This window comes from Podarcis liolepis (assembly GCF_965112155.1).
Source record: "Podarcis liolepis genome assembly, chromosome: 5".
Lineage (NCBI taxonomy): Eukaryota > Metazoa > Chordata > Lepidosauria > Squamata > Lacertidae > Podarcis > Podarcis liolepis.
Genome location: NC_139556.1, coordinates 47,617,637 through 47,631,398, shown reverse-complemented (window position 1 = coordinate 47,631,398; position 13,762 = coordinate 47,617,637). Strand labels below are relative to the sequence as shown.

Here is a 13,762-nt window from a genome sequence, read left to right as displayed (position 1 = left end):
CTTTCTTCTTTTCACTTATAAATCCTCCTCTTCTTGCCATCATTTCTCTCTCCTCATATAATTCATTATATTATTCCTATGTATTTTTAACCTACAATTCATCATACAATCCCAAGGTGGATCTCTTCCATCCTCCATATTTTTTCATTATCTATTTCCATTTCGCTGTTTCCTCTCTTTACCTTCTTTCATCTCTGTGCCTTTTCTTCCAGCCTTGACCTTACTTGGCTTCTTGGCACCTGGTTTCTTGGTTTCTGCCAACCTGGCAGTGCTCCATGGCCATAAGATAACACATGTGAGTTCTGTTGATAAATAAATCACTCCACCTCCAGCCTGACAAAAATACGTCTAAGAACCTTTGTGATGTGTGAGAAATCCTCAGTTCACCTTCCTGTGAGAATATAATAGATTACGAGACTTTACACTGAGCCAGATGAACAGCACAATCTTAGACGTGCCTTTTGATTGAGTTCAATTGGGTGTATTCTCAGGTAAACAGATATGAATTGCAGTGTTAGGGAAGTTAACCTCTTGGTCCTGCTCAGGGCTGTGGAACCATTGGCTCTGCAGCTGTTGTTGAACTCCAATGAGTAGGGATGATGGGAGTTGTGGTCCAGCAACATCTGGAGGGGGCAAAGTTCCCCCAGTCCTGATCCAGCTGCTTTCTCCCTTTTCAGCAGGTCAAATCACTCCATTAAGACAAATGAGTTCTCTTTCGTCATCTGTTCCAACTGTAGCAAATGTAAACGGCCATACTCACAGCAGTTGTGTGGGTGTATAATATTTTCTAGCACTGGAAATCAAAAAATTAACTTAGAAAGAACGGGATAAAAGAAAAATGATTATAAAATGGGGGGAAAAACCTGCTCCAAAGGAAGGAAGAGAAGAGGAGCCTTGCTGGATTTTTGAAACTTTTCTTAAAGGCCTATGAATAGGTTAAGTTCTACTAAGGTAATTTTACAGAAGGGTAACCAGCAAAAAAAAATTTTACAGAAGGGTTCTAGCAAAAAAAAAACTGCAAAGAGACTTGTGGCACCTTAAAGTCTAGCACATTTATTATAGCATATACTATTGTGGACTACAATGCACTCCTGAGTTGCAGGTACAGTGTTAAGAACTGAATTCGTTCTGGAGGTCCGTTATTAACCTGAAAATGTTCTTAACCTGAGGTACCACTTTAGCTAATGGGCCTCCTGCTGCCGCCGTGCTGCTGGAGCACGATTTCCGTTCTCATCCTGAAGCAAAGTTCTTAACCCGAGGTACTATTTCTGGGTTAGCGAAGTCTGTAACCTAAAGCGTCTGTAACCCGAGGTACCACTGTACATGGTTAAAGTGGGAGGGGTATTGTAAACAGTGATGTCAGAAGGAAACAAAATACAGAAAAGTACAGAGGGCAATAATTTTCCTTCTTAACAGTGGCCATTCACAAAAAGAACCAGTTGTTGATAAAAATCCATTTTGAGCTTACCTCTGAGAAAATATGGAAAAGAGAAAACATGCACAAGATGTCCTACCACCCTTCTGTTGTGCCATAAGAGGTTGAACATTTTTAAACAATTTATGAAAACCTTTTAAAAACTCCACAGAACACCACAAACAGGGTGAAGAGTTGTGTTGTTCAGTGGTGACATCATGGGATGTATCCAATAGGTGCCATATACAACTACATTGTATATATAGCACAGTGTGCTGGGAAGATGTAATTTTGCCACCCAGAAGTGCTACCTTGGGAAAATATTTCTGAATCCAGCCATTCTCTTGGGAACAACTGCACAGTTGTGTTTAAGACATCCCATTCAAATTATTGGGAGTTCTTTCCATGTAATTATGGGCACCCCAATAACTCTTGTTCCCTTGGTTTTCCCTTTTTTTCAGCCCTCTTGGCAACACGCAGCCATGTATTAGAAAACTGTCTTTAAAAAAAAAGAAATTATGCATGTTTTGTATGAAAGCAATTAATCAGCTGTTGCAAAATCTCTCAACAGCCAGATCCAGTCTGACATCAATGGGAAGTTGCTTCTGTAATTCGAACTGAGGGATTGGACTTGTGGTGTTATCTAAACTCTGACCTTTAGCCTGTTGTTATATAGCTAAGTATCTTATCTTATCTGCTAAAACAAACAGAAAGCAGCATATCATCATCCAGGCTGGAACTGCTCCAACCGAATAGAGCAATAATGATATGCAATATCTTGGATACTAAGTTATCATTCAGTCTTTCACCATCCTTGAAATCATGTGCCTGGGGTATGCACACTGCACCCACTTTTTAAAAAAATGAATAAGAAAGATTTGAAGGAGTACAAAGTAAGAAATCACAAAGAAGGACCAGTGTGTGTAAGCTAGAAGCTGGAAGCAAGGCTGCAGGCTGGGTGACAGAGTTATGTCTGATTTCTGTTTCAATCCAAGGCTGTGGCTACGGGAGGAGCAAGACCCTCTTGGGGTATTAATGCTAGGAACCCCTCCATTGTAGGTTCAAGTTGTGTACTGTATGTGTAAATAAACCATATATCATAAAGACACCACAGTCCCTGCTGTCCTTCATTCCAAAGGAAACATGAACCCTGGGTTAGTGCCTGGAACCCCTGGTCTTTCACACCACTTGGAGACTGGGTGGTGTGCAACAATATTATTCTGGATACACCTGCTAGTAGCTGCAGATGTGTTCTTCTGCTTTTCCCACTTACTCATCTCATCAAGTGAGGCATGATTAGGAGTAAGAAAAATCTAGGTTTTAATTGAAATCAGCTTAAGAAATTAAATTAAATTGAAATTAATGTAAAGAAATTGTCAAATCAGATTATCCAAACATTAAAGCAATTAAATTACATTTAAAGAAATTGCATTTCATTTATCTAAATGTAAATCAAATTACATGTTAATAAATTACATAGAAAAAGAATTGAATTTAAATTAAAACAAAATCAATGACATAGAAGCTTAGGAACATAAAAAGTGAATTGCCACTCACAATCCTGGATTTGCTGGGCAAGATGAGATACATTGTCTTTGGAGAGAGAGATCCAATAATTATAATAGCTGCTTAGGAAGAAGTGCATGTTTTTAGAGTTCATAACCAAGATTTAAAAAACCCAGATATCACACCACCATTAGTTTCTAGTAAAGACTGCACCAGGTGCCCATACTCACCTCAGTTACACACATGTAAAAAAAAAAGGAGTTTTGAAACCCTTTTTAAGCAGTAGCATTGGGGGAGAAATTCAATGCAGTTTGCATTTAAAGGCAAACATAGCTAATATGCACTTCCCAAATCAATTGGCTACCCAAAGCATAGCCATTATTCAGAATTCACACTCCACCAAACGTTGCAGTGCAGTTCTCCCACCAAGTAACATGGACCAAAAATGCATACACTTTAATAAAGCATGCAGAAAAAAGCATACATCCGTGAAAAGAACCTTTAAAAATGCATTTCATCAGGAGAAATTGTTTGGCAAAAAAAAGTGGGCATTAAGTGAAATTGCATTCAAAAATGCATATACTATGATACATTTCCACTAAAGACTTATGAATATTTATTTATTTAATCATTAGTTTGATATACAACGCACTTTTCTATTGAAAAGAAAAATCAGAGCAGGTTGCGGTTGAGTCTTCCTCCTTGGAAATTCCAGCCCCAGCTGGCTGCCTGTGCACATACACAATTGAAAAATGCTGGTGAATTCTCATGAGGACTTTGCAAACTGATGTGAAAATGTGGAGAACAGAACTTAAGATTAGAAAAATGAGAAACAGAGAGAAATCAAATTGGACAGATTTTTCTGTTCCTAGAAAATGGGGAATAACCAAACCATCATTCTCACCTCCCTTACCTGTTGAAACTTACCCTGTTGCGGACTCTCATGGCCAGGATTATTTAATCATTTGTTGTGGAAGATAAAGCAAACAGTGGCTACTGTTTCTAAAGTTTAATCATGTACCTAATTCGTATTAGGCGAAAAGGAAATAAGAAGTCGGGTAGGAAGCATACCTTTAATGTAGAGCAGAGGTTTTCAGCCTTTTTGAGTCCATGGCTCCCTTGACCAACTACATCCTTTCTGTGGCTCCCGTGTAAGGAAATGCACTCCAAGCCACAGAAGCCCAGTTATGTCACCCTGCAGAAATGGCAGCCTCTCGCAATTTTTGAACAACCACCCTTGTGCAGTGTTCCCTCAGCCTCCACTCCTCTTCCCACTCCTTGGGAGTCCTCTGGGCAGCCGCTGCTACTGCCCCAAAGAGAGGTGACTCCTCATGCTGCCCTTCAGGGGGCTGGGAAGAGGATGCCCCCAGCCTTAGCGGCCTGACGGAGACTAGTCAAAGGTGAACATGAAGCCAGCACCTTACTCGCATTGAGTGGCAGCAGCGGGTGCCGCCGGGCCTGCATGGCAGAAAGGCTCCCCTTTGGCGCTGGGCACTCAGCTCATTGCACACAGCAAGCAGAAGAAAGGTCAACATGCTGCTTGCCTGCCTGGCCTCCTGCTGCTCCATCCATTCCCAACAGTAGGGGCTGGTGGGCTGGCTGGCTGGGCTCCCTCACCCACTTGCTTGCTTACTCCGAGGCTGCCTCAGCTCCTGGCAACCAGCACCCCATAGCCAGCCCCAGAGTGAAGAACCATTCACCTGGAGTATTGTTTGGAACTCTGAAACGGACACTCAGATCTCTGTTATGAACTTCCCTGCACTGGCCTGGGTAGATCATGGTATGTTTCACTAACACACTTCACAAGGTTAAAAAATAATAATGTTAATCAAAGAATCTTTTATTGGTCCTCTCTCCATTTCAGGAATAAGTGCATCCATTGGACTTCCCACTAGAGGGCATAGGGGTTATTTCTTTGAAGGCTCCGAGGAGTAAGGATTAAATTTCAACTGCCAAAAGGGGCGGTAATATTTTCCGCTGCAGCAAAAGCACTGTATCTTCTGACACTTTAAAGACTAACAGATTTGTGGTGGCTTAAGCTTTCACAAATTGATGAGCACTTCATCAGGTGCGTGGAGTGTTATATTCTCTGTTGGCAAATAAATATACAAGCACGGATACAGAAAGTGGGAGATGGAAACAGTGAGGCCAGGATATTCAGTGTAGAACTGCTGTGGCACATCTATGGAAAGCCCAAGTTGATACAAGTTAAGAACAAGGAGTGATCTATGCTGCGAACATTTGACTTTTGCAGAGAATTCACAGGTGCACTGGACCTCTTACTTTCATAGCCTTCTGGACCAATGTTTACCTCCCCCGCCCCCCACACCAATGTGTGTGATAATAAACTTTTGTATAGCATTTTTCAGTGCTCAAAGTCTTTCACGTGTGTTTACTTTGTTATAATCCTGTAAGGAAGCCCACAGTATTATCTAAAATGTTGCAAAGTGGACTGAAGGAGGGGGAAATTGAGCCTGAATCCTCTCACCACTAGCCACCGTGGCTATGCTCTGCCATGCTGTTGGAGGCAGTATGCATCTTAGCACTAGTAGCTGGAGATCGCAGGAGGGGAAAGTGCTTTTGCACTTCCATTAGGCAACTGGTTGGCCACTGTGAGAACAGAATGCTGGACTAGATGGGCCATTGGCCTAATCCAGCAGGTCTTTATTATGCTCTTATGAGAGAGTGCCTTGCCTGTAGTCATTTAATGTGTTCATGATGGCAGAGGCAAGATTTGGACTTGCTGATTTGTAGCTCATTCTTTTATAGTGCAAGCCTATGCATATCTACTCAAGAGCTACCTCCCACTGTGCTCAGTGGGCCTTACATGCCAGGTAAGGGTGACCAGGGTTGCAAAACCATTTTTCCAGGGTTCTAAAATGCATTGGGAGCTTCCACAAATACAGGAGCATCCCCACTTCAACTGGAATTGTGGGGGCACAGGTACTTCTTGCTGCTGTGCTCATGTACATGATTTACACAACTACATAATACCCGAAGAGGGCTTTTGTTAAGACTGCAATCCTAGCCCCCCCCCCCTCACTTGGGAGTAAACCCCATTGAACCCAGGAGGATTTTTGAGTAGACATATTCATTTTTTAAATTAAGTCTTCCCCCCACTTTTTTTTTAAAAAAAGGAAGAAACAATCCAAGTATGGGGCTAAGAGAATTGTCCATCCAACAAAAAAAAAAAACTGTATTACCCTAAAAAGAATATAGACAATGTAAGATATATATATGGGTGTATTTTTAACCATCCTCCTCCTGGGCAAAAACTTGAACTGAATATTGTACCACAAAGGGCTAGGATGAGCATGATCTTCAGAAGTGGAAAAGTTGGACCCTAAAGACAAAATTCTGCAGATAAGCCTCATTGGGAAATGGCTTGAATGCATATTCTCCCAGAAACCCAAATCAACTTTCTTTTGTCTTTGTTATAGGGTCAAACAGGAGATGTCCTTACATTCTACAAGATCTACGTCTTGCCTTATTCCAGGAGCCGCCAACTTTTTGAGCCTGTGGGCACATTTTTCAGCAAGTGCTGTGAGCACCACCTGCTTTGGCCACCTACAGTGGAATTAATCTAAGCCTTGAAAAGTACATAGAGCTGAAAGAGGAACAGGCAAGGAGCAACACTTCCTCCTTCAGCTCTATGTAATTTTCAAGGGATAAAAAGGCAACCATAATTTAGCGCCTCATGACCAAGGGGACGTTGAATGGGAGAGAGACTCAGAGGATTTGTTGAGCACCATTGTACCTATGGGCCACACTTGTGATGCCTGCCTTATCCTGTATGCTAAGTGAGTGCAATCTGCGGTTTCTGGGTTAGAGACATGTTGAATTTCAGGATACGGCACACATACAGCCCTACTATTCTTTAATGTAACTGTTGCCTGCCTTGGTTGGTCAGCAGGATGGTAGCAATAAGGCACTAGTGCAAAAGGTGGTGTGAGTTAGTTAACGATCTGCAGCCAGTGTTTATTGTAGTGGTGGTCGCTCTCTTTCTACACAAAAGGTAGTAAAACGCCTACAGTATCTTATAGTGTACTTGGTGCTATTTCTGTCAATTTCGTACGAGGTGCTATTTTTACGTAGTATATATTTAGAACCAAAACAAACAAAAAAACCCACAATACCTGTTCTTGTACATGAGCAAAACCTTTCAGATCATTAAACTAGAATGGGATCTCTACTTTGGTTGAGGTCCTAGTCTACTGCAGCACACTTATGTTCAATCTTATGCACAATTATCTGGGAGTGCAGGCCCTTGGACAGTGGGACTGGACTTGTAAACATGCATTGGGTTGCACTGATTAACATTAACCCACTAGTTACTTGAACCCCACATAAGGTTTATACCGCCCTCTGGTGGTTCTGGACCTACCACCAAGCAGGAACATTTGCTTTTAAATACTGTACAAGATCGTATGTAGTCCAGTGCACATTTTATTAAAATACTGCCTTCATTCCCAATCTACATTTTGCATATTCCACTGTTACACACATCCTGTATTTCTGCCTAGGAGTGGATGTAATGTTCAGACAGGATCATGCAGCATGGGTACGCTATAGTATGCATACCTTAGCATGCATACTATGGACTGGTCCAGCATCTAGCCAATTGAACAAGGGTGGGAACTGAATTACAGTGGCTCAGTCCATCACAGGGCAGCAGACAGAAACTAGAGGGAGGAGGAGAACATTACAGTGGGGGAACCTTTGATGTCCTTCCAGCCTGTTAAATCCACATTTGTGTCTTCTTTCATTCTCTATAGAAGAATCAAAAGGAATAGCCCTATACATATCAAATACTGTATAGCTGCCCTCTTTATTTCTGAAATAAATCCATATTCTTGCAATGAAACTCACTCTGGTTTTCGCAGATTTAAAGGAACTGATGAAGTTTTGGTTTTGCTTTTAAAAAAAAGTTTGGGATTGGGATGTATTCTCGCCCCCTTCTCTTTTCCCACAAAGTCAAAACTAAAAAAGGGGGGGGAGGGGAGAAAGGAAAGCACCCATAACTAGGTAATGGTGATCACAGGGTGGAATATTAGAGGACATGCTCATAAATAACACTTAGGAAAACGGACATTTCAGTAGATGGAGTGTCAAAACTGGATTTCCTCGGTTTGCTTCAGCTCGGTAGAGGGTTTGCTCTTCACTCCCGCGCAGGGGACACCTGCAAACCCTGCAGGGAACAGGTTCCTCTTATAGGTGAGGGGTATAAAAGGGGGCCAGGTACGTGGGGCTAAAAAAGGAGGGAAAGGGTCCCCCTCCTGCAGCCAGGGGAAGGGGAGCTGCCCCAGGGAAGAAGACGTTGGCCGAGGCGTACGAGGGGAAAGTCTGGTAGGCCAGGCTGCTGGGGCCTGGCGGACTGGGGCTGCCATCTCCTCCGGGGGGCAATGCGCTGTTCCCCGGCTGCGCCGCGCCGTCGCCCCCGGAGTTCTGTTTCTTCCATTTGGTCCTTCGGTTCTGGAACCAGATTTTAACCTGCGTCTCGGTTAGGCTGAGCGACAGGGCCAGGTTGAGGCGCTCGCACACCGACAGGTACCGCGTGGCTCGGAACTTGTTCTCCAGAGCCACCAGCTGCTCGTAAGTGAAGGCCGTCCGGGCCCGGCGAGGCTTGGCGCAGCTGGGCTCTGCTCGGCGCCTCTTGGACGACGGCGGCGGCGGAGGCGAGCCGGGATCGTCCAGGTCCGAGGACGAGGAGGGAGGGAAGTCGGGCGAGGGGAGCGGCGCGGGGCCCGGCTCCTCGTGCTCCGATGCCTCCAGGGCGGCCGCTTCGCTCTCTCCGCTGCTGCTGCCATCTGGGGAGACACACAAAGACAGAATGAGGCCAGGGGCTTTCCCGACCCGCCTTAGGGCCGCTTCCCTGCCCGGAAGCGGGTCCTCTCCGCCCGGATCCGCATCGCAGTCTCCGCGTAATTGCGCACATGGCCTAATGAGCCGCCCGATGGAGCGGACGCTAAATTCATCACGTTGGCGGACACACACACACACACACGGTTCGGAGGGTCTTAGCCCTGGAAACATGCGCGGCGACTTAAAAAGAAATTGTGCGCATAGAGTCAGAAAAGGCCAGTCACGAGCAGCGCTGCCTTTTTAATCAGTGCGGTTGAGTATACGCAGAGTGCCTTCCCCCCTAGAAGTTGCCAGTGTTCACATCGGGACGTACAGGGGGAAATTGCCAAATAGGGCGCATCCCCGTTGCTGGACCCTTGAAAGAAAGTTAACTTTCCACATTCAAGTCAATAACTGAACCAGAAATGGACAAGTAAAAGAGGATCTGGGTTCCAAACATGCTTTCCTGGAAGTTAACCCCCTCGAAATCAGTCGGACTTCAGAGAAAGCATGTTTACGATGTGAGCGTTAAAATGAACTTGTTTTTCTTTCAGGGATCTAAACACGTCCGTCCCCTTCCCCCAGCAGAGATTCATTTTGTCCTCTCGGTATCTACCCGTCCGGCTTCTGATGCCTCCTCTGCAGGGACCTTGATTCCAGTTCCAGGCATGCCTGAGCCCAGGTACTTCCAGTTTCAATAAAGGTGTTTCATAGAATCATAGTGTTGGAAGGGACTCCGGGGGTCCTATAGGCTAGCCCAACCCCCTGCGATAGTGGAGTCTCAACTAAAGCATCATGACAGATGGCCATCCAACTTCTGCTTTTAAAACCTCCAAGGAAGGAGAGTCCACCACCTGCCGTGGGAATGTGTTTTAATATGAGGGTGAGGGAAACAACTTTTTGGTGTGTACCTAAGGGGGCTTCTGCCCAACAAGACAAGAGCTTTGATGGGCGCCAGTGCAGCGCAACGCTTAAGGAACTACGGGGGACCAGGTTCAGCAATGAAGCTCACTGGGTCTACGTGGGCCAGTCACTGACTCAATCTAACCTACCTCACAGGGTTGTTGTGGGGATTAAATCAGGAGGAGGAAGAACTATGTACCTCGAGCTGGCATATAAATGCAATAAATAAATAAATGGACGGGCCGATAAGACAACACGCAAGATTGTACATAGCCTGAGTCATGAATGAATGACTCGTGTCTGCTTGCCCCATCCAAACTTGTCATTTCTTAGGCAGCCCCTTCCACCAGAATTATCATCTCAGAACTGGGGAACTAATTATGGCAGGAGATACAGATATTTTTAAGAAGGGGGAGAAAGTTAAGAAAACTTTTTTGGGTTTTGGTTTTTTAAAAAAAGAGAAGTAAATCCTCCACCTTCTCGCCACCCCCCACCCCGCCCTCCTTCCCGTTCTTTTCCATCTTCTTTTTCCCCGGCCGCACTAATAGAGTTTCAGATTTGTGAAGGGGCGGATCGATAGATGTCATCTATTAAAGGTAAGTTTTAATCGAACAATATTAGGATCAGACGGGGGGGAAGGGGTTTGAAGTTGGTACCGGCAAGCTGTGGGAAGGAGATACGCGGGAGTCGGTAATAGGATATCGATCAAGGGGGAGCGAAGGCATCCTCTGGTGGGGGAGGCCACAGGAACAATTATCTCGCTTGTCCTTCGCCCGGCGCGTCCCTCTGCCAATCAGGCTGCCATCCGGCCAGGCTGAGCCGAAAACAATCGCGCCGGGCTGCAGCTTCCCGCGCAGACCCGGCTGGGGGCGCGGCGGACTCCTCCGGGACTCCGCCTGGGGGACCGCGCTGCGCTCGCCGTGTCCCCTTCCGCCGCTTCTTAAAGGGGAAACGCAGCCGGGCCGAGGGGCCTGGAAAGCTGCGACCTTCCGCGGCCCCGAGAGGAAGCGAGAGAGGGGAGTGAGGATGCACCTCGTCCGTAATAATAGCCCAATCCAGGCGTTTAGCTCCGCCGCGGACCCTGTCTTGAATGCGAGGAGGATTCACACGTACACAGAAATGAAAAGCAAAAGGTGACTTCCTTCACCAGACCCTGGGGATTCGTCATCCATCATCCACAACATTATCGGTATTTTAATTCATGGCAAGTCCTGTGTCTTTAACAGGTGCAGGTGGGGGGCGGAGATTCAGCTTGCCATCACTGCAGGAGCTTCACCGGTTGAATTTCCGCCTTGCCTGCACCTCTTAAGGGCAGACGGAGGCCGCTGCTCCCGCGTCGCACCACCCCAGTATTGGGTTAAGAGTTTGTTTTAAAGTTATGTTAAGCAGCCTCCGCCCCCGGGGGTTAAAGTTTTACCAAGGAAAAGCCGCCTTTCTGCGCTCTCAGCCAACAAACTGGGGTTGGACTAGATGACCCTTGGGGTCCCTTCCAACCCTAGTACGCTCTGTGAAACTGAATTCAAGCCAAGCCCCGCTTCGACCCACAAACTAAAAAAGTTAACCGTTGCTGCGCATCATTCCCACGCTTGGTGTCCCATCAAGAAGCACAGCAGCAACCCTGGGAGTCTCACACGCTCCCCTGCGGTTCAATAGCCACAGCTCTATAGGGCTATATGCATGGGATGGTGAATCGCAGTAAAACACTAGTCCGCAATAATGTATTAAAACTTTTAATGGGCCACACAAGCCTTTTTCTCTCTCCCCCCCCCCACTACCCCCTCTGGAAGTTATGCTAAGAAAGACACCTGGAAGCATCGTTTGCTGCTTTCCAGAAATGAGCCAGCTCGGAAGTTTTCCTGAACCCCAGCCAAACCGCGCGGATCAGATAAAAGCAGAACGCGCCGCCTACCATGATATGCCTCTAGTTTATTCCTTCTGCTGCTCGGGTGCCTTTCCACGTCAACTCTTCCCAAACTTTTCTCCCGCTGCCCCGCGTGGGGGATGCTCTCCCTTCTCCCTGCTGCTGGGTTGCTCTTCCTGGTAAATTTCTGAGGATCCAGGATGTCCAGGATGGAGAAGGAGATCTTCGTGTGGATGGGGGCTCCTTTGGCCCCACTCTCCGGACAGTCCAGCATTCCCCGCTCCGAGTCCCAGGTAGATCTGCGACGGCCCAAGCCTGGCAGCAAATGCACGGCCAGGTGAAAAGCCAGCCCCGCTTTCCCTCGGCAGACGCGCGGCTTGAGCCCGGGGGGAGGCTGTCCATAAGAGGCAAGAGGGTCTCTCGGATGCACCCAGCGCGGACTTCGGAGAGGTTTGTCTGGAGAGAAGGGGGATCTCCGGGGTGGGTGGGGGGAAATGAGGGAGAGGAGAAAGAGGAGGATCCAAGATGAACAAGCGAAGGAGGCTGCGATTGGAAGGAAGGGGCTTGCAATCCACCTACTACTGTCACTTTCCTTCTGCTTCCTTTATTATTCTGTGGTTGTTGGGGTTTTTAAAAAAAGCATAAAACTGCTGCCCTCCCAAACACGTGGAGAAGAGGACAAGCCTTGGAAATGGTATTTTAATCGATGAGATTGCAGCCTTTCCGCTCCCTCCCCTCCTATAGGGTATGAAGTGACAGTGAAACGTGTTTGCTATAATAAATGAGTCACTAGGGTAAGAAGGGAGATGCTCACTTCTTTCCCCTGGAGGTAGATCGCAACAGAAGCCTCCGAGGGGATCACAGGAGGCTTTGTTGTTGTGGGGCATTCATTCGGGAAGAGAAAGAGCTGCCATTCCTTTGTAACCTACAGTCTCTGGAATTCTGTGCCTTTATAAGAATGCCCAGGCAATACAGAATCTTAAATCTCTAAAAGGAAGGACATCCAAGGCCTACTGTAAGGTCTAACTCTCCCAGTGTACTGTGGGCAACTGGAAAACACAGTTGCAAGGGAATAGAAGTCACAAATACAGTATACTACAGTGGTACCTCGGGTTAAGTACTTAATTCGTTTCGGAGGTCTGTTCTTAACCTGAAACTGTTTTTAACCTGAAGCACCACTTTAGCTAATGGGGCCTCCTGCTGTTGCTGCACCGCTGGAGCACAATTTCTGTTCTCATCCTGAAGCAAAGTTCTTAACCTGAAGCACTATTTCTGGGTTAGCAGAGTCTGTAACCTGAAGCATATGTAACCTGAGGTACCACTATCTTTTTTTATAGGTAGCCTGTGTACCGTCGCTTGAGAGTAAGGTCACACACCCGGGAGCCCTCTTAAATGTGGTGGGACTAACTTCTGAGTAGATGTGTATAGGATTGCCCCGTAAGTCACCTTCAAACCTGCACAACTTTATTTAAAAAGGTTAAAATGTTTTGTTTTGTGTTTTTTTAAAAAAGAACAAAGCAAAATTTTGAACATTCAGAGATTAAGAAGTTAGAAACATTTCCATGAAATTGCAGAAAATTCAGATGATGAGCACATTCACAAAACCAGGTGCTATTCATCCAAATTATAATCTGGAATTATTCTACCACTTTCATTTCACAAGTGCTTTACAATCTATATCAGCTTTAGTCTTGCAGTACTTGGCACTGTGAACATTGTTATTTCTGTTTTGCAGATGGAAAACAAAGGCTCTGAGAATGGCCTGTCTGGTACCACCCAGTGAGCAGCTTTGAAATGGAACCTGCTTTCCTGGGAACTTGAGCAACTTACTTTCTTCTAAAGCAGCCTTCACCAACCCGGCATGACTGGTGAGTGATGAGTGGTGTGGGCTATGGGTGTAGCCAAGGGGGGGGGCAGGGGGCAGCAGTCTCCCCCAATCAAGTTAATCAATACAAAATACTTAACTAACTTAGGTTCTGCCCCCTAACATAAAGCCTGGCTATGCCCATGGTGTGGGCCACAACAGCTGCCTGGAGAACATCTAGTGGCAAAGCACTACTCTAAACTATATTGGTTCCCACTGGAATAGCATCTAACCAGCTTCTGGATTGCTAATGTGGAACAGACTCCCTTCTCTCAACAAATAAACATTGTGCAGTAGGGTACTTGCATCCTATCAGCTTTCTCTATGACAGCTCCTAAACTGTGATATTTTATCTCCAGAGACGTGCATCTAA

The 13,762-nt window shown here is 45.9% G+C and overlaps 1 protein-coding gene across 2 annotated transcripts; it reads right to left on the bottom strand.

The window, feature by feature from the left end:
- Window positions 1–7,365: 7,365 nt before the first annotated feature.
- Window positions 7,366–11,958, bottom strand: NKX1-2 (NK1 homeobox 2). Of its 2 annotated transcripts, none has more exons than XM_083506238.1 (2): window positions 11,574–11,958; window positions 7,366–8,727 (listed from the first exon to the last, which is right to left on the bottom strand). In XM_083506238.1, the coding sequence occupies exons 1-2, from the start codon at window positions 11,797–11,799 to the stop codon at window positions 8,129–8,131; spliced, it is 825 nt and encodes a 274-aa protein (XP_083362364.1). In that variant the 5' UTR covers window positions 11,800–11,958; the 3' UTR covers window positions 7,366–8,128. The 2 variants fall into 2 exon arrangements, 1 of the variants encoding a protein (XP_083362364.1); XR_014526901.1 differs by lacking the exon at window positions 11,574–11,958 and adding an exon at window positions 10,321–10,495 and having other exon boundaries at window positions 8,632–8,727.
- Window positions 11,959–13,762: the final 1,804 nt, after the last annotated feature.

Bases quoted from the DNA above. Each gene is read 5' to 3' on its own strand.
- NKX1-2 (XM_083506238.1), bottom strand. From the start codon at position 11,799: ATGCTGGACTGTCCGGAGAGTGGGGCCAAAGGAGCCCCCATCCACACG. The intron at 8,728-11,573 runs GTAGGCGGCGCG...GTGTCTCCCCAG, and splicing joins TAAACTAGAGGCATATCATG to ATGGCAGCAGCAGCGGAGAG.